The sequence below is a fragment of the Erpetoichthys calabaricus genome, chromosome 4, assembly GCF_900747795.2.
Source record: "Erpetoichthys calabaricus chromosome 4, fErpCal1.3, whole genome shotgun sequence".
Lineage (NCBI taxonomy): Eukaryota > Metazoa > Chordata > Cladistia > Polypteriformes > Polypteridae > Erpetoichthys > Erpetoichthys calabaricus.
The window spans coordinates 195148058-195174029 of NC_041397.2; the positions used below are offsets into that span (position 1 = coordinate 195148058).

At 36.5% G+C, this 25972-nt stretch overlaps 1 protein-coding gene across 3 annotated transcripts in view; it reads left to right on the forward strand.

The window, feature by feature from the left end:
• Positions 1-1168: 1168 nt before the first annotated feature.
• Positions 1169-25972, forward strand: part of zgc:112083 (uncharacterized protein LOC550461 homolog) — a 62520-nt gene continuing 37716 nt past the window's right edge. Inside the window, exons 1-7 of one of the 3 annotated variants that reach the window (XM_028800128.2) lie at positions 1169-1390; positions 10254-10404; positions 15248-15474; positions 17553-17664; positions 18879-19031; positions 22734-22808; positions 23491-23611. In XM_028800128.2, coding sequence (XP_028655961.2) covers positions 1184-1390; positions 10254-10404; positions 15248-15474; positions 17553-17664; positions 18879-19031; positions 22734-22808; positions 23491-23611 — 1046 coding nt within the window. In that variant the 5' untranslated portion in view covers positions 1169-1183. Of the gene's footprint in view, positions 1391-10253; positions 10431-15247; positions 15475-17552; positions 17665-18878; positions 19032-22733; positions 22809-23490; positions 23612-25972 lie in introns of those variants that run through there. The other 2 variants (XM_028800129.2, XM_028800130.2) reach the window with 2 other exon arrangements.

Consider the following 25972-nt stretch of genomic DNA (forward strand, 5'->3'; position numbering starts at 1 on the left):
TTTATTAAAATATTTGTTGTTAGGAAACCCAAACTGTGAAAGCATAAACTCTTAACAAAATAAAATGATTAGGATAACCGTGAGTGTATCTGAGAAAATATAAATGAGATCAATTGCCCAAAGGTAATACAAAAAAAGGTTACTAGTAAAATTAGAACAGAATCTCATTCTTTTCCTATTCCACCTAAAACAAAAGCAGTACAGGTCAAAATTCTAATTGATTTACACCCTCCTATTGACTTTTCAAATTTGAAATTTAAATTGTAATAGCTGCTTTTATTGCAAAGATGTTGAAACTACATATTGTATATTGTTTTACTGCAAAAAAAAATGATGATTTTTGGAGTTTTTAAAACAGTTGGCTCTATGGAATGAAAATCTTATCTACACTAAAGTTTAAAAATATTAAATTTATTTATTTAAAACAATAGGGTCATTTTTTAAATTTTAACCATATACTTTATCCACAAATGTAGATTCTTAACGTTGCCTCTATCATTATATTTAAAAATTAATTCTTTGATTCCTTAAAACATATGATGACCCTTACATTTTCACAATGTAATTTAAGACCCCTTTTTCCTATTTAAATTATTATTTCAATGTAATTTAAATTCTGAATATTCAATGTATTCATTTGTAAATTGTTACTTAACTGAATTGTTATTTCTTTGATGCTGTATATCTGACGAGATTCAATAAAGTTTTCAAAAAATAAGAAACTAAAAGAAAAGGAAGTGATTGGTTTAGATTTTGCGCGTGGTGTGCCTGTTCGCCCATATTTGCCCGTGTGCGCGCGCGTGCCATCTTTAATCACGAATAAAAAACATTTTCGGTTTTTTTCCATCCTCGGTGCTCTCTTTATTTGTGACACCGACATCATGAGTGAAAACGCACGTTATTCATAATGTAATTTTATATCAAATAGTACTTTGAAATTAGAAGACAAGTGTACCGCACAACTCGAGGTTACTAACTTTAAGCGGAAACGAGAACTCCTTCCGTGTTTAAAAAAGGAGAAACTACATTTCCCAAAATTCCAAGCAACAGGACGCCGGTCTCTCAACGGTTCCCCCGTACCACTTCATAAACGCCGGAACGGCAGTAAACGTGACAGACAGGTCAGCTTCCAATTAAATCGACCGACGTGTCTTATAAAGTTGTGAGGTCATTTACGCGGTAAATGCGAGTGTTTCGACAAACTGGGACAAAAGCAGGAAGTAGTGGAAAAATAACAGGAAAAGACCAGAGTAAGAGAAAAGAGAGATGTGTGTTAAGTGGGACCGCGCGTAACTTACATTACTGGATATTTGTAATTCTCGTTTTTCGGGATATCGCTGTTGTCGTGGACAAGAAGAGTGTCTTGCAAACGCTTGTTTTTAAATACCAGGTAACATAAAAGAAACCCAGTTGGTGTTTGGATAATTGAGCTGCTTTTTTTGTGTGGCACTTTACAGTTCGCTGTAAACGTTTATTTTCCCCCAGTTACTCGTTTCGCGTTATGTTGACATTTAATTGTGCTGTGATGTTGATATTGCTTTTATTATCCCCAAAATTATGCAACGTTTTAGCTAACATATTTACGCAAAATAGAAGAAAACAGGCCTCCACACCAGTTAGGTAGCTGGCCAAATTCTGCTGCATGTTGTTTCGTTACAGAATCTTCTGTGCGTAACAGTGTAGCTTTAAATCGCATAAGTCAGTGAAGCCATCAATATGCCTCTTAGACAAATATCGATCCGAGTTATCGGTAGACGCCATCTTTTGTGGTTTGAAGCACACGGCGATCAAATATGATTGTTTTTCCTTTTCTGGGCTTCTCGTTTGAGTAGATAACACTAGCAAATGCTGTTTGTTGTGACAGCTATAAATGATAATTAGGTTGATATTTTCCTTTGGCGAGATTTAATGTAAAGGAGCAAGGAGGTCTAAACTTATTGAGAGGACAGGTTAGTAATCATATCGTTAGATCGGTCTCTAGGGCGGCCTACTGCATTATGGATTCATAATGGTTCACCGCCAGCGTGTGTATACACTCGAATATCGCTAGCTTTAGTTTCAGGTGGATGGTTTGTATTTGATTTCTGCTGTCGAGGAATCGCAATATAATTTGCATTTTGAAAATACCTTGTGGCATTAACTAACTTACTGGCATGCTTTTAGGTCTGTGCAACCGTTTACAGTTAAAATGTAGGGTTCACGTAAACCCTTGATCACTCCTCGAAACGAGGCAGTTTCTACACAAACATCTGAATAGTTTTAACAAAAGTGATTCCAGTTTCACGTCTTGAAACTCAATTAAAATATTGCTTTTTGATGCCATGTAAAGTGCATTTTTATGTTTTGCTTTTATATGAAGTCGGGTCTTGACACTTATTAAAAGCTAAAGGAACCATGCGCTTTGCCAGACAGTTGTTGAAATAAACTGTATAGAGTACATATATTCACTACTAGATTTCATTGTAATTGGTTCTTGGTTCCTATTTCCATGCATATTATTGCAGTAGGATATATTTTGGTTTACAGAATTTGGCTGATCACCTGTTGGAAGGACTCTTCTTCTTATGGTTTGTATTTTAGGAAAAAAATTACTTAAGACGTGTTGTAGATTTTCTGTTTGTGCTAGTAAAAGCCCAAGATTTGAGCCTAGTTGATCATAAAAACGGTCATAGGCCTTTATTGTTTAGAATTCTCCATTAGGGTCTGAAAGCCTTCTATATTGTCAAGGTTGCTTCATCGCTCTCTATAATTAAAAGAAATCATGTGTCCTCTTGGCGTATTGTCAAGGAGTATTTGGATTTGTGACTCGCATCAGATTGTTTTGGAACTTACTATGTGTACTTTTGTGATTTATCTTTTTGTATATTCTTGCTTATATGGTGACCTTTTGTTTAGTCATATATTTGGTTAATTAATGAAAGTATTTATTCCTCAGAATTTGTAATGGATTACTTTGTTGGAATAATAATAGAAACCTGCTCCTCAATATTTTTTACTCCTATCAGATCTCTAGAATAGCTGAAGTTTTATTATATTCTAGATACCACCCTTTGGGTTCAGCCATTGTAATTTTTAACAAGTACGGTACTGCACACACAGATTAGTTAGGTCACACATTTTGATGTGTCATGTTTTCATACAGTTGCATCAGTGTTTTCCACTAAGGATACTGTGCCATGTTTTGTCCTGGTCAAACTGTTAACCACCTCCAAAAAGGACCCCAGTTTGTTTAAAATAAACTGGCAAAGCAATAAAGTTTTCTGAGAATTCACTGTGCAAGTTTGTTTAGAATGGCCTGTCTAATTTTTGGCTTACAATAGACAACTTAAGGTATACTGATAGCTGTTGTATTTTGCATTTGTCACATTAGAATACATCAAACACATCAAAGAAAAATGTTATAAAACTGAGTTTTGTCCATTTGTGCCCCACCATTTGAGAAGCCAAGGTTTCTTGCTTTCTTATGAGCAGATTTTTAACATTGTGGGAAGCTCTGTGGTGCCATATTGCTGCATGCAGTTTCTAACCACTCATGTAGTGCTGTATGAATGTTTTTATATATACTGTAAACCTCTCCAAACTGCAAAAGTTTATTGGCAAGTATTTTCCACCATATTTGTGAGTAAGGATTTGTATGTTTCCAAAATGCTGGAGAATGACTTAAAGTGTATTCTTGATGGTGGCAGATGATGTAAATTTGTAATGCATTTTGGTTTTAGTATATGTTTAGCATGAGAATGCACTAAAATACAAACTGGGTTAATACGAGCAAAGGCCCTTACATATATGCTGATAATTTTTTTTTTTTCTTCTTTACAAGGATATTTCAATAACATTTCCATATATTGGAGCATATCTTAATGCAAAACAGTTTTCTTCATTTTGTGAACAGTACTGTAACTGTTTATAGTTTAGCAAGTCAAATAAGCATTTGGAGTATAATTTGATGCCAGGTTATGAAAGATTTGTTCTGAGGTTATTCAAGTAAGGAAGACCAAACTTTCAAGGTGAGGTAGTTATATTTGCCAATACTAGTGTTGGAGTTGTGGCATATTGCAAGAAAAAAAACTTTGCAGTATTCTGTAAATACAGTGGCATGCAAAAGTTTGGGCACCCTTGCTTAAAAATGTCTGTAGCTGTGAATAGTTAAGTGAGCAGAAAATGATGTGATCACCAAAAGCTATACAATTAAAGATGACAAGTTTTCTTTAATATTTTAAGCAAGATCATTTTTATTTCCATCATTCATGGGTACAAAATACCACAAAAATGAAGAAAATGGCCTGAAGCAAGCATTTGGGCACCCACTATGGTCAGCTTTTAGTAACACCCCATTTGACAAGTATAACACCTTGTAAAAACTTTGTAGCCAGTTAAGAGTCTTTCAGTTCTTTCTTGGGGTGTTTTTGCCCTTTCATCCTTTCTAAGGGATTCTCATTCTGCAAGATTTTTGGGCAGTCTTGCATGCACTGCACTTTTGAGACCTATCCACTGGTGTGTGGTTTTTTTATTTATTTATTTTTTTGTTTTGTTTTTCCTCTCAATGATGTTTAGGTTAGGAGACTGTGAGGTCCATGGCAAAACTGTCAGCTTGCACCTCTTGTGGTATTCCATTGTAGATTTTGAGGTTTGTTTTGGATCATTATCATCTAGTTGTAGGACTCATCCTCTTTTTAAATTCAACCTTTTTACAGATGTTGTGGTGTTTGCTACCAGAATCAACCCCGTGCTTAATAGTTGGACAGTTGTTCTTTTCCTGGAATTCGCCACACTATTTTCTCCAAACATACCATTGCACATTGTGGCTAAAAAGTTCTCTTTTTGACTTCATCAGTCCACAGGACTCGTTTCCACAATATTGGGCTTTTAGATGTTCATTTGAAAACTTAAGGCACTGAATTTTGTGGCTAGGATGCAGGAAAGGTTTTCTTCACCTGACTTTACCATGAAAGTCACCTTTGTTCTGGTGTCATTACCAAGGTCTTTTGCAGTCAAATGGTGGTTTTTATTTGACTTTCTAGCAATCCAACGACCTGTTCTTTCAGAAAGTTTTCTTTCTTTCAGTCCTCCACTTGACCTCCTCTGTTCCTGTTAACTGCCATTTCTTAACATTACATACTAAGGAAACAGCTACCTTAAAACATTTTGATATCTTCTAATAGCCTTCTCCTGCTTTATGAGCATTAATTTTTATTTTTTCAGAGTGCTAGGTAGCTGCTTAGAGGAGCCCAGGGCTGCTGATTATTGGGACAAGGTTGGATGAGTCGGAAATTATACAGCTTTGCAATTTGCATCACCTGGGGTTTCCTAACAATGACTGAACAAGCCATAGCCCTGATGAGCTAATTAAGGTCTGAGACCTCCAATAGCTTAGGGGGCCCAAATGTTTGAATGGTGTGCGTTTTTTCACTGTACATTGCACAAAATAAAAACAATGCACTAATCGTGCGTTCAATGCTGAAAATAAATGTCATCTTTAAATTTATGCCTTTTGTTGATCAGTTCATCTTCTGCTTACTTAACTATCCAGAGTAACACACATTCTAAGGAAGGGTGCCCAAACTTCTGCAGGCCTTTGTATATTGTCATGTATATGAAGTGATGAGCAGAGACTACTAAAATGAGGCTAGTTTTTTTTTCCCCGTAAACATATTTGACTTGACAATTAATTTTGATATTTAATATATTTACAAAATGAATACTTTTTTTTTTTTTCCCCAATTATGATTGCTTTTAATTTCAAGTGCTATCTAGATATACAGTCGTGTTCATAATTTTACATACTCTGGCAGAATTGGTGTAATATTGCCATTGTTTGGAAAAAATAAGTAATCATGCAGAAAGCTTTCATTTTAATTAGGGAGTGTGCTCAGGTGAGGCAGTTTATTATCACATAATTGTGTGTGTCCTTTTTAAATCATAACTGAGATTACTCAAATGGGCCTTATCAAAGGTTTTCATATCCTTGTATTGAAGCTGATGATATACCCACGAGTTGATACACACAGGTTCAAATCAAGGGTAATTAAGAGAGTGTCAAAACTTGTAACCTCTTGGATTGTAATCAGTGTCTGTATATAAATAGTTAATTTAAATTCATGTAGAGCTGCACTGGGGAAAACAAAAGAACTGTCAAAAATTTGCAAGAAAACACTGTTGATTTGTGTAAATCGGTAAAAAGGATATCCAGAGATCTGAAAGTGCTCATCAGTAGTTTTCAGACTTTTTATATAATAAAAAAAAAAAAAAAAGGAAAATTAGGGGTTCTGTTGTTACCTGGCCACAGTCAGGTAGACCAACCAAGATTTCAGCAACAACTGCCAGGTTTATTTGTCAAGCTTTCAAAAGACCCACGAGTCATTTCAGCTGAGATGCAAGCAAGCAAATGGTGTTGCTGTTTCAAGATGCGCAATAAGGAGGTACTTGAACAAAAATGGGCTGCATGGTCGAGCTGCAACAAAAAAAAAAAAAAAACTTTACTGTAACAATGCCTCAAAACGGCCCACTTACAATATGTTCCATATGTTTTGAGGCTTGTCTGGCAAAGTCCTTTGTAGTGTTGAGACCGAAATTGAACTTTATGGTCACAGCTGTAAACGCTATGTTTGGAGAAGATGCAGTGCCCATGACGAAAAATACACCATCCCTACTGTGAAGCATGGAGGATTTTCTCTGATATTCTGGGGGTGTATGAGCCACAGCGGCACAGGTAACTTAGTGAAAAGTGAATGTAGCATCATACCGGAACGTATTGGAGGACAACTTGCATTCATCAGTCTGGAAGCTGCACATGGGACACACTTGGATCTTCCAACAAGACATTGATCCAAAACGCAAGGCCAAGTTGACCCTTAGGTGGGCACAGCAGAAAAAAGTGAAAATGCTGGAGTGGCCATCAGTCTCCCGACCTCAATTTTTTGAGCCAGTTTGGGGAGATGTAAGACATGCAGTTCATGCAAGATAACAAGAATTTATGGCACCTGGAGGCTTTTTGCCAAGAAGAATTTGCAGCTCTACCACCTGAGAAAATGAAGGACCTCATCCACAACTATCACAAAAGACTGCTTGCCATCATGGATGCCAAAGGGGGTAGTAAATGCTAGTAAGAACTAAGGGACCACCATCTCATTTACTTATTACTATGTTTTGTTTATTGGTTGTGCTGTTTTGTGATGCCTTATAGTTTAACTTGCATTCCATTAAAAGTAAATGAGATGTCTTGCCTGATCAGTCATGTTTTCTTTAAAGTATGGTACATCTCTTACAAATTCTGCCAGGGTATGTAAACTTGTTAAATACACTCAAGATTTGGTGAATCAGACCATCTTTGGAGATGATCAGAAACAATACTGACGACATTTAACATAAGTAAATCCAAATTTGTTTGCTATAAGCATGTGACTCAGGCTGGGTATTGGCATTGATGCCCAATTTTATCTTGACTGAATTAGCATGCACTGATTTATTTGAAGTGGAGGTCTTTTTAGAGATTACTTATTCATACATAGAGAACATTAATATAATGTGACAAATTTTCAGTAACATTTTATTTGAACGGTGTCTGCATAGTAAAAACATTTTCGCAGCACCACGCTCATTCAGAATTCGCAATAATTTAACTAATACATGTATTACCAGATCAGAGTCAACACATTATTTTGGGGGTGCTATTGCTTCTTAAATACAGTAAATGTTATTCAGTAACCTTTTTTTATGTGTTCGGAATCTCCATGTAGGCAATTCAACTGAACCGTTTGGCAAATTTTTTCCCATCTTGGACTTTTAAAATCTTGAATTAGTCAAAATTAAAGCTATAGTGGGAGACTCGTGTCTTTCTGTAATTCTACAGGTTACACACCTTCAGTTGTTCGTGTGTAGTAGCCAAGATAATCTGTCTCAAATGTTTCCTCACAGTTCTTTCTCAGACAAAAAGGAAGCATTTTAATATTTGGTTCTAGAGCTGATGCTTGTTGACAGTGGCATTGGATGAGTGGGACATAAAAGGAAAAGAACCTGCCATCATGACTGTGACCACGGCTTGTATGATCTCTATAGTACAGCTTATGGAGCTACATCACATAAGCTGTTTTACGTACACACTCATGTTGGTATTGCAGGCTGCTCTGAAAATTGCCTCACCTGGCCATGCAAGCAGGTAAATGTTGCATGTTGCAAACTTTTTTCCATCATTGCTAAGCACAGCTAGCCATGTGCTTAAAGAGAAGCACTATTTATAGAACTTGCCAACACACGTACTTGTGATTGATTGCAGTCACGTGGTGGAACAGTGTATTGTAAATCCTAGAAAGATTTTTTGGAACAACAGCAAGTCATCTCAGCAGCTTTGCATATAGGTAGTAAGGTTACTCCTGGTGTGACTGACATGCATGTCGGCAACACATCCGTCACAGATGCGGATGTAATGTAGAGACGTGATTGTCACATGGGAATTTGTTGCTCTGGATGTTCAGCTGTTGCAAGTTAGGGCTACTCTCTTCACTGACCTGAGTGATGTGGTGATGCTTTGATCTTCATAAAGTCTAGGTACAAAAACTTCACTCATTTGCTTTCTGTTTGGTATATCATACCGCAGTTCAAAAACCCATATAATTTGTTTTCAACAACAATGTAGGGTCTCCTATCTTTACAGATAAATATTGCTATGGATTCTGTTTTGTTTGGGCACAAGGCAAATTAAATGGAAGTTGGGTTAACCCGCCATCTCCAGTGTAGATTGTTTAGGCTCTACTCATTTTGGATGTCGACTGAGATTGTTTTTGGGTGGCATTGGGATAAATGAATTCTCAAATTTGTTGTGTTACAACAATACTTCTGAGGTGTACCGCTTACACATGGCTTTGCTTTTTACAGTATCTAGTTATTCTTTACTGACACATTGTTTGAACCGCAGAAAGTCCATACATCTGGTTTAAGTGTTGAAGGAGCTGATTTTAGCTGAGGAGAACACACCATTTTTATCAGGGGAGGTAAAGTGGTTTTATAGTAATTGTGTAGGATAGAGATTTCCGAGATCGATATCAAATTGTTTAAGGTGAAAAATTAACTATTAATTGAAAAATCAATATTCTTACCCATGCCTGCATGCAAATACTATGAAAGTAGAAGTAAATTTAATTTTTTTTTTTCAGGCATAATGGCATTAAATCTATCTGAAAAAGGAGCAGATACTGGAAATGCTTTTAAATATCAGTTGCAAGCTTAATCTGACTAAATTGTATCATAATACAACCCAGTTACAAAAAATGCTAGGGCCAGGTTTATAGGGGTCTAAAAGTAAAAGGCATTGTATAAACTTTTGTTTTATTCTTAGTTTTAAGGAAACATGGTGCACTGTTACCATATTAAAGTGATGCATTTTTCTTTGATTTGGCTTTGATATACAGCTTGCTGATAATAGTGCAGCCATCTCTGGTCAACAGCATACTTAATAAATACAGTTTATTACTCCACTTTCTTTACCGTAAAACGTAATATGCCAATCCCCTCTCGTTCACTGATAAAATAATCCTCCACTCACTACTGTTTTATATTGCAGATTTTTTGCTGCAAAAGGAGAAAAAGGACATGCACTAGCTCAACTATAGTGTCACCTCGTGTAAAGGAGCACTGCAACTAAATTACAATAAAGCTTAGAAAAGATGGGGCTGAAAATATCTGTTTTGGTGATCATCCTTTTTACCAATCACCGATTGTCTTTTTTATTTAAGTGAACATTGGTGCCAACTGAAACCGGCCAATCGATCGGAGCATGCCCAGTTCAAATACTGCTACTTACAACTGTGTGACCATGAGCAAGTCACTTCATTTGCCTGTGCTCCATTTGGAAGAACAAAAAAAATGTAATAAATTGTATCTCAGATATTTTAAGTTGCCTTGCATAAAGGCTACAGTCAATAAGTAATGAGGCTGTCACTCATTGAAAAGTGACCATAACTCCATTTTACACAAACCAAATCAACACAATGATCATTGAGCAGTTATTCTTTTGTTGATTTTATAATTACTACATTTTTACTGTGTATTGGTATGCTAGTATGTTGGAAGTAGTCTTTAAATGTTATCCAATAACTCAGATTAGTTTTATTTAATAGGAAAATACCCATATGATATCAAACTTGTTCATTACTAGATTATCTTCAAAAACTGATATTCAGTCTTAATTCCTACTTTCAATGAATACATTTGTAGTACCCAGCAAAGTGGGAAAAAATGTGGTTTTTTTTTTCTTCTAGATGGCTAAGAAGTGCAAGAGTTCAGAACTGGTAGTGGCCTGTGAGTGGGCATCATGTACCTTTAAAGGAAATAGCATGGAAGAGCTTTGTGATCACATTTCTGTTCACTTGAGAGAACATCTTGGAGATGGAGACACCATGGAAGAATTAGGTAATAAGCAAGTGTAAAAACTGAAAGTATAGTTATTGCTTATAAGTGTTCTATTTGATTTTGATGCTGTTTTATTTATATTGCTGGTATCAGAAAATTCAAAGATTATAGTAACCATATTTACAGGGGAAAAACGTTTTGGTTTGAATTGGTTTATAACAAGTGAAAATTAAGTTTGAGATACGATACCATTTGTTTTACATTCGCATTCATTGATACCATTTAACATGGTATAATAAAACCTTGATTATCAGTCAGGACAGAGGCTGTGATTATTAAGAGGATAACAGAACAGCTACTTTAAAAATAATATACAGTGGATAAGTTTAGCGAATATTTGTATTTATTTACGAAACAAACTACATTTAAAAAAAAAAAAAAATAGTATTTAAAAAAAAAATGAATTCTTATAATGTTGTAATGACTAGTGTAATGAGCAGAAACAACTCAGAGGTACTGGAGTTTTCTATGTTTTATGGTGCCGGTATTCCGTTATCTGGGTTACAGAGCACACTTTCAAAACCGTAAAAGAAAGCTTTCTCTACCAATCAGTTTATCTTCTTACCACTCATGTTTTGTCTTTATCTATACCGCAAACACTCCTGCTTATTGTCTCCTGATTCCCTACTTAAAACGTCCTTCCGCTGCTCCTTCCTTTATTTCTAACTCCTCCAGTCACTTATCTCCTAAGAGGCATGTCCATCCCTTACAGAACAGAAGCCCCTTACCAAGTCCCATTACTTACATGCCATTCCACCCTTTCTGCTCTGCAACAGTGCATCACAAGCTGCCTGCATGTCACAATATAATAACAAAGCATAACAGAATTTTTATATAAAAAAAAAAAAAAAAATCAGTTCTGAGGAACATTTAATATTATTACAAAATGTTACCAGTAGTGGTTTTCATTTTCAACACACATTTTTAAGTTTCGGCAGCATCACGCTTTACTGTATATTGTTCACCTTTTTATTATGCTTCCTCCTCTGTAAATTGAAGCAATACTTGAGGCACTTTGACCATTTTGCAAACGTTTCTCAGTTTATTGTGATAATTCCAAAACTGCACACTTGGCATTTATTGGCGATAACAATGTATAGTAGATTAATTGATTACAGTAATCCCTCCTCCATCGCGGGGGTTGCGTTCCAGAGCCACCCGCGAAATAGGAAAATCCGCGAAGTAGAAACCATATGTTTATATGGTTATTTTTAGAATGTCATGCTTGGGTCACAGATTTGCGCAGAAACACAGGAGGTTGTAGAGAGACAAGAACGTTATTCAAACACTGCAAACAAACATTTGTCTCTTTTTCAAAAGTTTAAACTGTGCTCCATGATAAGACAGAGATGACAGTTCTGTCTCACAATTAAAAGAATGCAAACATATCTTCCTTTTCAAAGGAGTGCAAAGCAAGCAGTCAAAAAAAAAATCAATAGGGCTTTTTGGCTTTTAAGTATGCGAAGCACCGCCGGTACAAAGCTGTCGAAGGCGGCAGCTCACACCCCCTCCGTCAGGATCAGAGAGAGAGAGAGCCACAGAAAAACAAACAGTCAAAAATCAATACGTGCCCTTTGAGCTTTTAAGTATGCGAAGCTCCGTGCAGCCTGTCCTTCAGGAAGCAGCTGCACACAGCCCCCCTGCTCACACCCCCCCTACGTCAGCGCAAGAGAGAGAGAGAGAGAGAAAGTAAGCTGGGTAGCTTCTCAGCCATCTGCCAATAGCGTTCCTTGTATGAAATCAACTGGGCAAACCAACTGAGGAAGCATGTACCAGAAATTAAAAGACCCATTGTCCGCAGAAACCCGCGAAGCAGCGAAAAATCCGCGATATACATTTAAATATGCTTACATATAAAATCCGCGATGGAGTGAAGCCGCGAAAGGCGAAGCGCGATATAGCGAGGGATCACTGTATAATGAGAGAACCTACAAAATGGTGTTCAAAGTAAAGGTACGTAACTGACATTGTGGTTTCAAAATGCAGCACGACACATGGTGCAGGGGAAGAATACTGCACGTTTTGCACAATGTGCATAGCTCACAGTATACAGAACGGCAATGTAAGTGCAGTTTTAGGTAGGCAATGGTGTGTGCAATTTTTTTTTTTTTTTTTGCCATGACGGTTAACAGAGACAGACGGTGAATCAAGTGATGGATAATTGAGGTTTTACTGTACTTTTTAAACAGGAGTAACAACACACTGTCAGTTGTTTAACTTTCTAAGCTTTAAATTCTAAAGTATATTGGTTACATAGTTTCAACTGCATAGAGCCCATTCTTTAAACATTAACATTTGAGCAGCTTTTATAAGTTGATTTTCAAATACATAACTGTTGTAATTGCAAATTTCTCAATGTGTCAAATGTTAGCCCATAAGCTGTTTATGCCTGAGTCTTATCTATACTTCGTCATCCTAGATACAGTGGAATTAGATTACTATACACTAAATTTTCAAGAATTTAGCTTTCTTTAGTGTCTTGATATCTGGACCCTAACTGGTCTCAGTGTGATAAATGCTGAACAAACGATTCTGTAAATCAAACGTAGATGATGGAATAAATGGGTTTTTGCATGGGGTAGTGGTGGGGTAACTTAGAATATTAGTATCTGCAAATTGTTTAAATGATTCTTTAATATCTGACAGTAGGTTAATTGGCTTCCACTGGCATTAATCTGTAATAAGTGATTATTTCAGAGTAAACGAATATCGTATACATCACCCAACTGTGGTACAAGAGTTTCACTATGCTCTCACAGCATATGTGACACAGATCTCTAATTTAAACTAGTCCTTTCAGATGGGAAGGGATTATATATAAGGGAAGAGACTGTGGGCTGAATGTATGCACAATTAACCACGCACAGTGACTGTCACTCAAAACATACCTTTAAAGGTGCCTGAGCTGTCATGTCAGAAAACACACAAGACTGTGTTATCTACAAGGCATTTGTATGGTGTGGGTTTTTTTTTTGTTTTTTGTTTTTTTTTTAAATGAAAAGAAAAATGGAACAAGCCAAGTCTACACAGCAGCTTTTTGCTCCATGAAATATAAATACACACAAATACTGCTAGTTTGTGGCTGTTTATTGTTTTTTTTTTTTTTTTTTTTTGTTTGGCGGGCAGACACTTCCCTAGCCCTTGGGGACACTTAGAGGCCAGTGCACCATTATAATCCACTCAAAGCTAGTTCACTTTCTACATCTCCTTTGAGTTCAGTGCATTTACAGGTTTAGTGCGATTACCGAACATTGCTGAGATTTAGCCAAACTCCAGGCAAAGCAAATTCCGAGGGATTTTCTCTTCACTAGTGACCCAAATCCTTGTTAGAACATTGAGCAATATAAGTCCGCCATGAAGAGGAGCTTAAATCAAAATGAGACACCCACCATGCTTCTCTTCAATATGATTTTTACATTTTTAACCTGTGGCTAGTGCGCTGAGCATGAAGCACTTTTGACCACTGCAGCGGCGTGTGAATAACACAGCCTACAATGAACACGACACTTGGAAACTAGCCCATCACCAAAATGTGGTTCTCTGTGTGATATAGCATTGCCTGTAATGCTCATATGATGTCCAGGCAAAGTAGCCCATGATTGCTTAAACATGCTAATTGTGGTCATTTTTCCCCAGCCAAGTAGTTTTTTGGTTCTTGAGGCAACTATCCTTCTCACTTTTGTATAAATTGAGGCACTGTTAGTCAATTTGTGTTTCACTGATGAATTAAATGTACTACATGTTGCATTGTAATGAACTTTTTAAATATTTAACCCTAGTTTAAATTTTCTTTTAGCAGACATTTTTACTCATGGTCGACTTAAAAATTCTGTAAATTGATTTTGGATGTTTCAGAAAACTACTGAGGTAACAAATGATGAAGAGAAAAATTTAAAAGAAAATCACAAGAGATGAAGCGGACACAGTTGAGTGCTGCAATAGTTACATTACAAAGGATTAAGCTAAATTTGTTTTCTCTCTCCTGAAGCGATGCAGCAAAAAAAGTAATAAAGGCCTGAAATTTTTTTTAATTACCTCATTGTTTTAGGCATTACAGACCAAACCAGCAGCTACGCAAAACAGAATTCTGTGACACCATGTGTTATCTGAAATAACTAAATGTGCATTGCTGATACAGGAAAGGCTCTTTAAACTAGCAACTTAAAGTGTTGTAATAATAACTTCCCCATTAATTTTTTTTTTTCATTTTTATTAAGAACTTCTTGGTATAAAACAGTAGTCAAGGATCTTTGGTTTAAGAGTGAATTGGGAGAGGATTAGATGCAGTTTGTTACATTTAGTGTACAAGAGAACTATGTAAAAAGAGAAAATCTGCTCTGAGTACATCTGTAGATCAAAAAGAGAGCAGTTCAGTAGAAAAAAAAACTGTCTAAAACTAATTCATGAAGGGGTGTGGATTGGAGTTCTACTAATAACATAGCAAGCTAACCATTAAAAGTTATGAAAGTTTATTCTTATTTATGGATCTAAATGTGTTGAACACAACCACTTCATATGGTATACTTTTTCCTTAATTTTTGTTTGCTTGCATATTTTAAATCCAGTCAAATGGAATACTAATTAGAGAAGTCAATGACATTTTAGGTGTATTTTTTCATAATCTCAATACTTTTGAAATATAGAAATTAAAAAAACTGAGGCATTTAAGTGAATAAAGAACCTATACTTTTATTGTGTGTAGAATTTCCCCATGGTTTCTATTTTGCTCCAGTTAACTCTTTTGGTTTTCAAAAATGTTCACTACACATAGCATTAACAGTTCTAGTTACATTTATGGGTGAGAGGCATTTTGTATTGCTAACTGTTAATATATTTTTATTAGATGATTATGCCTGCCTGTGGAATGGATGCGAGTTTTTGGCAATGGGAAGTCCCAACGAGTTGGTTGTCCATGTGAATTTTCATATCTTCCATGCCAAACTGAAGTATATAGGATCACAGCTATTGCTTACTCATCCAGAGCTGCGCATGTGTTCTCAGGATCGTCACAGTAAGAACCTTATTCCAGAGCTGTCAGAGGCATTTGTATGTCAGTGGGAGCACTGTGATGTAAGTATGGATTTGTTAGGGATGTGCTGCAATTGCAGGTGAATGTGTGTGCTTAGATAATGTAAAGTTTTAATATTTGGGTAACCTAAGTGGTAATAAAATTTTAATGTTTATAGAAGTAACTTAGCCTTTAAAACTTTGTTGAAGAAAAAAAGTTATGCAAACATTCATTTGTAAGGCTTTTTCTTTAAGCTTAAAATAATGTTTTTGTTAATTTACTTAACAGCAAAATTACAGCCTGCCAGAGAGCAACATTTAGGTATTGTTTGTTCTGTGTGGCTTGCATTTTTTCATTGCCTGTGACACCTACTTGTGTATAGTAGGCTTAAAATAAGTAATTTTTTTTGTTGGTTTTATTTGCCATTTGTAATAAATACAGTATGTTTTGCATTTGAATTATTACTAACTTTAGAAAAATGTTTTGGTCATGGTATATTCAGACATCTCAAACACAAATCCAACACTGAAAACTGAAAGTTAGGTTGGGACAAACAGGATTGGCACATGTAGAATGCTACCGGAGGCAAAGTGCATTTTTGCAACCATTTAACCCCAAACACACACATACCCAGAGATGCGTCCTTACTAGACATGAAACAATACTCTTAATTCACATAGATTACATATTACTGGACAGGCATCTCTGAACAATGGACAAAAGTATTTTTTGAAAAAATATAAAACATTAGTTTTAAACAAATAAAATGCAAAACGGGCTTTAAAAAAATTTCAAATGTTTATTTTGAAACTAGACATTGTTTGTGACTGACGCCTTAAACAGATTTCAGAATTTAAATTTTTACAAACATCCGTATATTTGCAATGTAATATGCATGTGTACTAAAACTGTTAAAACACTGAAGCAAAAATTTCTGGCTACAACATGTAGATATTCAGTAATAGTAAAAATAATCTTCAGATGGCACAGAACAGGACACACAGACATGGGAAAGTAAAATTAAACCAGACTTAAAATGCATTGCTAAAGACTTGTTAAAACTTGCATTAAAACTCCATAACTCATACAGTATTTTATTAAGTGCTATTGGTGATTTCATTATTATACTCTTCACATTTGGTCCTTCTCCTTCCACACTAAAAAATGCCTAGAAAAACTGATGTTATATATTCACTCTCTAATAATATTGCATTGCTTGCATATATTAGCAACATTAGGGTTGAGTGGAATCATGGTTAAATGTTAGAGATAATCGTTGCACTTCAGGTTTTTTTTTTTTTGGGTTAGGCTATTCAGTTAACTTCATGGGCCTAAATATAATTTGCACAGCTTTATGGGTGTACAAATTATTTAAAAAAAAAAAAAAAAAAAAAAAAAAAACCATTGTTATAAACCACCTTGCAAGCTGACATATTAAAATACTAAGCTACCCAGTATTATAACTATATGTATTATTGTTTAATTTTGATATAATTTTTCACTTGTGACATACTTTAGATTCTTTTTACAGAAATGTAGAAATGGGGTGGGTGGTTATGAACACTTTCTATGTGTTTTCCGAATTGTCACACCTCAAACGTGTAATTTTCTGAGAGATGCACTCAGTAGTGATGATTTCCTTGACAGCATCTTTCGCAGACATCCTGGGGTGTAAAGAATTTTGAACCCAGCATGCAGCTGCTATTCATGTTTGTAAGCTTGCATCTGTCTGAAGTTTTTTTTTATTTTACAAAGCAGGGATAGATATAGGGAAAATGTACGCCAATACCATGCACTGGCATTTGACTTTGAAATACACACACTCCCAATGTGCCATGATGCTGCAAACTGTGTTATGCCAAATTTAAAATGTGGGAAATATTTTCATTTTAAAATAGTATGTTAAAAAGGCATTGAATGTGTGTGAAATTCTCGGGTCATAGCAAGCTTTTTAGTATTTTTTTGTATGTTTCCATTACATACAATGCCTTGGAGTGTCTCCCTATAAAATTCTATATTTGAAATTGCAAAACTTGATGGCCATTGAATCAATTTTTTTAAGACCTTATTCTATGTAACATGATATGTGCAAAAAATTACAGTACTTCTGAAAACCTTTTTTCTTCCTTTTCCTTGTCAGAGTACTTTTAACAACCCAGAGTGGTTTTACCGTCACGTGGACATGCATGCCCATTGTACTGAAAAAGAGGTTCTCCCCAACAGAGGCAAAGGTCTCTACTGCTGCTGGAAAGGTATGAGAGATGGACAGATTTATGGGTTTCATTTAGTAAACGGTGGTATGCCAAAGATGTGTATATTTTCTCTTTACTTTCATTAAGCTTTATCATTTAACCAGATATTGCTGTATATTAACAGTACATCACTCATAATAAAGAACCATAGGCACATGGCGTAAATTACCAAGTAGTGGGATGGTGAGAAGGGCTTCAGGAAGTTTCATATCTCAGTTCTACAAAATAACATCAAATGTAGGTGAATATCATGGACAAGACTGTTGGGTTAAATGACCCGATCTTGTCACGGTTCTATTCTTCTAAAAAGTGTTGGCAATAAGCTAATGTAATATGGCAACATACTTGCACCTCCTTGTAGATGTTCCCCCCCCCCCTCCTTTTTGTTCAGTATTCCATTTATATGTTGCAAGGCTACTATAACCTTTTTTTATCTTCAACAAGAGTGCTTATATTCTTTCCCACATGTTAGACTCCCATGCTTTATATATATATATATATATATATATATATATATATATATATATATATATATATATATATATATATATATATAAAAAAGTAAATGAGCACTGCAGTTACCCTGTTTTTGCATCCACTGCACCTGGTATAGCTGCTGGCTCCCCAGAGCTCTTAACTAGATGATTGTTAGAAAATAGATAAATATAAGCCATTTACATGATAAAACTAAAAAAATGTGGTGGTATCTTTTACTAAGGGATTCATGGGTGAGAAGTAAAGCTTTATGGAGATTCCAAATTGTTTTACATGCTAAATATTTTGAAAATAAACATAATGTTTGAAATTAAGATAAGACCGTTTGCAGTCTTACTGTTCTTGTCATTGAAAGATGCTAGGCTGTTGGTCCTCCGATTGACTGGCCTCAAATCTAAATCTTATGCTTATCAGCCCCTTTTTTTTTTTTCTTTTTTTTTTTCTATAAATCTGCATACAAAATATTCACTTCATTTCACAAGGCTGTAAAACTAACCTTGCCCTGAGTGAAATGCCAATATGCTATAGAGTTTAATTATACATGATCAGTTTAGATTCAACCGGTCATGTCTTTGAAATTGTGCGAAACCTGGAGAAAATGCCTACAGAGAGAGAGCATTTTCCTTGTGTTTGTTCTGATTCTTGAGTTTGGCTTGGATATTTGTAATGTGTGTGTTTTTTTTTTTGTTTTTTTTTTATAAATGTAAATACTCCTTTAGGCTGCGATGCCACTTTCAAGATTAAGTATCGTTTGCGTGAGCACTTGCGCAGTCACACACAAGAAAGAGTGGCAGCCTGCCCTACTTGTGGATGTATGTTTGCTAGCAATACAAAGCTCTTTGACCACATACAAAGGCAATCTGTGACAGAAGGTAAGGACCTGGTACTTTGGATTCCTGTTTGTTTCCTCTTTCTACCCATTCTAATACTTCAGTAAACATAAAACTTGACAATATGACCCATCTTTTACTTAAAGATTTGTATTTAAAAACCCTGCAATGCTGTTTTATTAGAGATACTTCTACTGACCATTGTAATCAAGCTGTACTCTTAAGGGAATAAAGGAATTCCATTTTCCATTTAATTATTGTAATTTTTCCAATTAATTGCAAGTATTCTTTTTATATTATGGCTTCAGTAGTTGGGTTATAAACTTGAGTCATGTTTTCATATTACTTTATTACAAGTAGGATTTGTGCAATGGTCAGCCTAAAAAAAGTTATTATGACCAATGCATTTCTTTTTCCACTTTTTATAGTTTTAGGCAGGTGTGAAAAAATGCTGTAAACAAACAAAGAATGCTTTCAGAAATATAAATGGTGGTTTATTATCAATTTACAAAATGCAAAGTGAGCGAACAAAAGAAAAATCTAAATCAAATCAATATTTGGTGTTACTAACTTTTGCCTTCAAACCAGCATCAATTCTTATAGGTACACTTGCACAAACTCAGGGATTTTGTAGGATTATAGTCAGGTGTATGATCAACCAATTATACCAAACAGGTGCTAATAATCATCAATGTCACACGTAGGTTGAAACAGAAACCGCTCTGTAGGAGGCTTAAAACTGGGTGAGGAACAGCCAAACTGTGCTACCAAGGTGAGGTTGTGGAAGACAGTTTCGTGTCATGGCAAGATTGAGCACAGCAACAAGACACAAGGTAGTTTATACTGCATCAGCAAGGTCTCTCCCAGACAAAGATTTCAAAGCAAACTGGGGTTTCAAGATGTGCTGTTCAAGCTCTTTTGAAGAAGCACAAAGAAACGGGCAACATTAAGGATCGTAGACGCAGTGGTTGGCCAAGGAAACTTAGTGCAGCAGATGAAAGACACATCAAGCTTATTACCCTTCGAAATCGGAAGATGTCCAGCAATGCCATCAGCTCAGAACTGGCAGAAACCAATGGGACCCAGTACACCCACCTACTGTCAGGAGAAGTCTGGCCAGAAGTGGTCTTCATAGAACAGTTGCAGCCAAAAAGCCATACCTCCGACATGGAAACCAGGCCAATCGACTCAAGTATGAACGGAAACATAGGAACTGGAGTGCAGAAAAATGGCAGCAGGTGCTCTGGACTGATGAGTCAAAATTTGAAATATTTGGCTGTAGTAGAAGGCAGTTTGTTCATCGAAGGGCTGGGGAGCAGTACAGTAATGAGTGTCTGCAGGCAACAATGAAGCATGGTGGAGTTTCCTTGAACGTTTGGGGCTGCATTTCTGCAAATGGAGTTGGAAATTTGGTCAGGATTAATGGTGTTCTCAATACTGAGAAATAAAGGCAGATACTTATCCATCATGCAATACCATCAGGGAGGTGTGAGATTGGCCCCAAATTTATTCTGCAGCAGGACAACGACCCCAAACATACCGCCAAAGTCATTAAGAACTATCTTCAGCGTAAAGAAGAACAAGAAGTGATGGTATGGCCCCCACAGAGCCCTGATCTCGACATCGAGTGTGTCTGGAATTACATGAAGAGGCAGAAGGATGTGAGGAAGCCTACATCCACAGAAGATCTGTGGTTAGTTCTCTAAGATGTTTGGAACAACCTACCAGTCGAGTTCCTTCAAAAACTGCAAGTGTACCTAGAAGAATTGATGCTGTTTTGAAGGCAAAGGGTGGTCACACCAAATATTGATTTAAGATTTCTCTTTTGTTCATTCACTGCATTTTGTTGATTGATGAAAATAAATGATTAACACTTCCATTTTTGAAAGCATTCTTTTGTTTACAGCATTTTTTCCACACCTGCCTAAAACTTTTGCACAGTACTGTATATAGAGCAATTTTTTTTTTTTAAGATTTAGTGTATTGCACTGTTTTGTCCAAAGTAATGATTTTGTGTTGTATAAGGAGACGATTATGAGAATAAAGCTAAAAGTGTTCATCTCTATACAATTTTTACACAGTCAACAGTTTTAAATAGATTCTTTGTTACTGTGGTAAATATTCAGATGCCTGGCCCCTGCTCCTCTCCTGTGTGGTTTACTGTTATAATGTGCACTGCAGTTTATAAAACCACTATACTATCTTTTGGGATATGGGAGGTAAACACTTTCAGACAGAGAACATGCAAACTCCAAATGAACAGTGATGAGATGTGTGAATCAGTGAGGTAGCCGTGCTAACCGCTACTCCATAACTCTGGTAGCAAAAATGTAATTTACTGGAAAAAAACAAAGTCATAGACGGCATAATTCAAACCCAATGCTGACATAATTTAAATATTGAAACAGAAAAGAGCCAAAAAGAGCATAATTCGTTCCGGAAACGTGCTCGCCATCCAAAGCACTTGTGTATCAAAGTGAATTTCCCCATAAGAAATAATGGAAACTCAGATGATTCGTTCCACAACCGAAAACTATTCATATAAAAATGATTAATACAAAATATAAAGTAAAAATACATAAAACAGATTAACCTGCACTTTACCTTTAAAAAGAATCATAGCTGGTGTGAGTGAGTTTCTAAACTTTTGAGGGATTCCACCCAACGGGACGACGCGCGGAAGAGCGTCCCAAAGCAATCGCAGTCTCCCAGTGCTGTAGCAGTTTGCCGTAAAAGAGAATCCGAAAAAATCGCGGACATGCTATAATCGCCTGCCGTCGATGGGTGATACAAGGAACATTATAAATGTGCAGGGCACAGTATTACTTGGCCACGACCCTGCCTGACTGCTGTGTCTGGGTATAGGAGAGTGGCAGATCCCGCTACAATAAACAACCGCGCTGTTTCAAGCTGAATAAAGCTGGTGTTGCTAAAGTACTGAGACTCCGCTTTGTGTTTTTGGGTGCAAGACGGTGACTCGCACGTCACAGCACACACATGCGCGCGCACACACACACACAATGCTGTAGTAAAGAGTATACACACGTACGGATGTTGACTATATGAGTGAGCCACGCCGACTAAGATGGCGAATAGGAGACGATTGCCCACAATCCTGCAGCGAGAGAGAAAAACCATCCGCTCAGTTGTGATCACATGATGCTCGGCAGACAAAGCGTATATCTACTACTCGTATTGCAAGACCTCGCTCGTTTATCAAGTTAAAATTTATTAAAAATTTTAGCTCGTCTTGCAAAATACTCGTAAACCAAGTTACTCACAAACCAAGGTTCCACTGTATCTTTAAAAAACCCAATATACCCCAGAAAAGCCTCCTAATTCTGATTTACAGCATGACTTTGAAGCATCTTGCTATTAGTAATATTTGCGGCAGATCAAAAAACAGTATTATGCAGTACAAACTTTGTATTCTTTTGTGTTGTGCATGATGAGAAAGCTGTGCTTTTTTTTTTTTTTTTCTCCCACCCCCATAAGGGGTGGCAACTGGATGAATGTTCAAGGCATGTTCATGTCGTTTTGTAAATAAGATATTTTTCACCCATGCAGACCCCAGATTGATTGGGGAGGGAAGGTGGGTCTGTTGCTTTCATTGCCTTTGCAAAGTGCATATGCTGCTGCAATATTTGACCAGAAGTATTTTACAAATGCAGATACTTCTGCATGTGGGTCTGATGTGTACTCTTCATTAAATATTTATTTTTGTTCTCTTCCCTGTACTTGAAGAACCTTTTTTGTGTGAACACTGTGAAAAGCCATTTGCCAGTGAGAGGTTATTGCGGGATCATGTCCGCCAGCACGGTGAGTTTGACGCACCTGAAAAAGTTTGTCTCAGTTTGCAAATAGTTCTCTAAGTTTTAACTTCTCAGGAAAATCTTTAATAAAGCTGAATTGATTCATGTTCAGAAAGTTGCATCATTTAAGTTGGTGAGACTTTCATGTGCATGTGTTTTACACAGTACAAATCAAAGGTTTTGGGGTGACACAAAAATTTTCATTTATTTGATAGATATTGATACCTTTTATTATTGACACTTAAATTGATTTAAAAAAAAAGTAGCCAGGGGATTCCTAGAGTTTTTATTATGGCTATTACTGTTTGAAATGACAACAGCCATAGTTGAATAAATTTAAAAATCAAAGTTCAAATTTCAGCAGAAAATCTTTCAGTGTCCTAATGGTAAATTTCTTTCCTAAATTAGTCATGTTTGTATGCTAGTTGGTTATTGGAGAAACCTTTTTAATTGTGGTAGCACTACTGAAATCTTACTGTGTTCACTTGGGTTGCAAGCTATTGACATTACTAAAGTTCAGTTCAGGGTTCAAACATGGCCAAAATGAAACCACTTTTTTAAGAAATGTGTGTGGGTTTTTTTTTTTTTTTTTAAGCACAGAGTAAAGATTCTAGGTTATTACATCTACATCAGGTACATGATCTTTAGATGCCTTAGTTGCTGACTGGCCTTTTCATTCTTCATTTTAGTTAACCATATAAAGTGTCCTTTGTGTGACATGACCTGCACTACCCTTGCTTCTTTGAGAACACACATAAAGTTCAGACACTGTAATGAGAGGCCATTTCAGTGTGACTTTTGTGAAAGCAGGTAAGTTTCCAATTGTATAATCTTGTAGATGTTTAGTAACAGCTTTATCTGTTGAAAGAGGCAGGCAGAACCTCTGTCCTCACCCTATCAAAAATTGTATCAGTTCAGAAAGTATCAGTAGTTCCTTTACAGTTTAGTATCATTAAATTTCTTTTTGCTATGATAAAGTAGAACTGTATGTATCTGATAAACAGTCTGACTTTTTTTCCCCTTGCTTAGCTGTTTCAGTGAAATGTTTCTCAAGTCAACTTTTGGCTTTTTACAGCATCTCTCTAAATAATAAGTAAATAAAATAAATATACATGTACAGTTTAGTCTGAACACACACCAGAATGAGTATAAAGCAAGAAAATTAAATAGAATACTTTTTACTTGGCTGTCGCTGTCACAGTGAGGCATTCTACAGATGTATTGCTGTTGGTACTGTATAAAGGAGCCCATGTAGCATTTCTTGACATGCTTTTGGTTGGCTGTTAGTTTAATTAGCTTATTGATTCGGTGGGCCTCTCTTGAAGTGATGTTACCAGCCTAGCACAGCACAACATAGAAAATTTCACTGGTCATCTCAGAGTTGTAGAAGATGTGTGTCCCTTCCCCCATTAAAGGAATGCAGTCTTGTACAGTTCCTCTGTGTTCAGAGACCAGTCCAACCTGTCATTAATGTAGACCCCCTCCAAGTACTTGTAGGAGTGCACCATCTCTACATTCACTCCTTGATCAGTGACAGGATATAGCGGTTCTTTGGTGCGGTAAAAACCTATATAACCAGTTTCTTGGTTTTGCTGATGTTAAAAATGCAGACAATTCTGTTTCCACCAAGAAACAAATTTCTCCACCCGACTCCAATACTCTGCCTCATACCCGTTATCAATAATATCCCTCCCATAGGTGCAGAATCATCTGCATTGGTTTTGTGAGAAAGTAATTTATTTATGTGTGCATATACAAAGTAAAGCTTTCATACCAGATTACTAAAAACGTCATGATATAGTAGTAATTTAGTAGCTTATTAAAACAAGTTGGCACTTTAGTAAAATCATTAAAATGCAGAGAATATTGGGGATTTTCCAATATATACACACACACACACCCTACACTGCACAGGTGTTATGACATTTTTCTTAACAAAATAAAATCTCCTTAAAATGCATACATTGACTAATTAACTATCGATATGTTTCCATAAAACATGGCATAGAAGAAAAGATAATGCTTCTCATAATTACAAGCTCACAATTGATATTGGTAATTAAACACTGCTTAAATGTGAATATACTTGCACTTACAGGTTCTAATCATTTTAAATCTTTAATTTCACCACAGCTTTTTTGCTATTAAAATATACATTTACACAGGGAACACTGTATAAATATAGTATCAGCTAGAGACTACCATTTTAATTATGTATTACTTGTTTTTTAACAAAACACATGATAGATACTTTATTAATCCCAAGGGGAAATTCACATACTCCAGCAACAGCATACTGATACAAAAAACAATATTATATTTAAAGAGTAATAAAAATACAGGTATAACAGACAATAACTTTGTATAATGTTAACGTTTATCTCCCCCCCCCCAGACCGGGTGGAATTGAAGAGTCGCATAGTTTGGGGGAAGAAAGATCTCCTCAGTCTGTCAGTGGAGCAGGACAGTGACAGCAGTCTGTCGTTGAAGCTGCTCTTCTGTCTGGAGATGACACTGTTTAGTGGATGCAGTGGATTCTCCATAATTGATAGGAGCCTGCTGTGCGCCCGTCGCTCTGCCACATATGTCAAACTGTCTAGCTCCGTGCCTACAATAGAGCCTGCTTTCATCACCAGTTTGTCCAGGCATGAGGCGTCCTTCTTCTTAATGCTGCCTCCCCAGCACACCACGGCGTAGAAGAGGGCACTCGCCACAACCGTCTGATAAAACATCTGCAGCATCTTATTGCAGATGTTGAAGGACGCCAGTATTCTAAGGAAGTATAGCTGGCTCTGTCCTCTCTTGCATAGAGAATCGGTATTGGCAGTGCAATTTATCATCCAGCTGCACTCCCAGGTATTTATATGTCTGTACCCTCTGCCTACAGTCACCTCTGATGGTCACGGGGTGCAGGGGGGGTCTAGGCCTCCTAAAATCCACCACCAGCTCCTTGGTTTTGCTGGTGTTCAAGTGTAGGTGGTTTGACTCGCACCATTTAACAAAGTCCTTGAAGAGGTTCCTATACTCCTCCTCCTGCTCACTCCTGATGCAGCCCACGATAGCAGTGTTGTCAGCGAACTTTTGCACATGGCAGGACTCCGAGTTATATTGGAAGTCCAATGTATGTAGGCTGAACATGACCAGAGAATGTACAGTCCCCTGCGGCGCTCC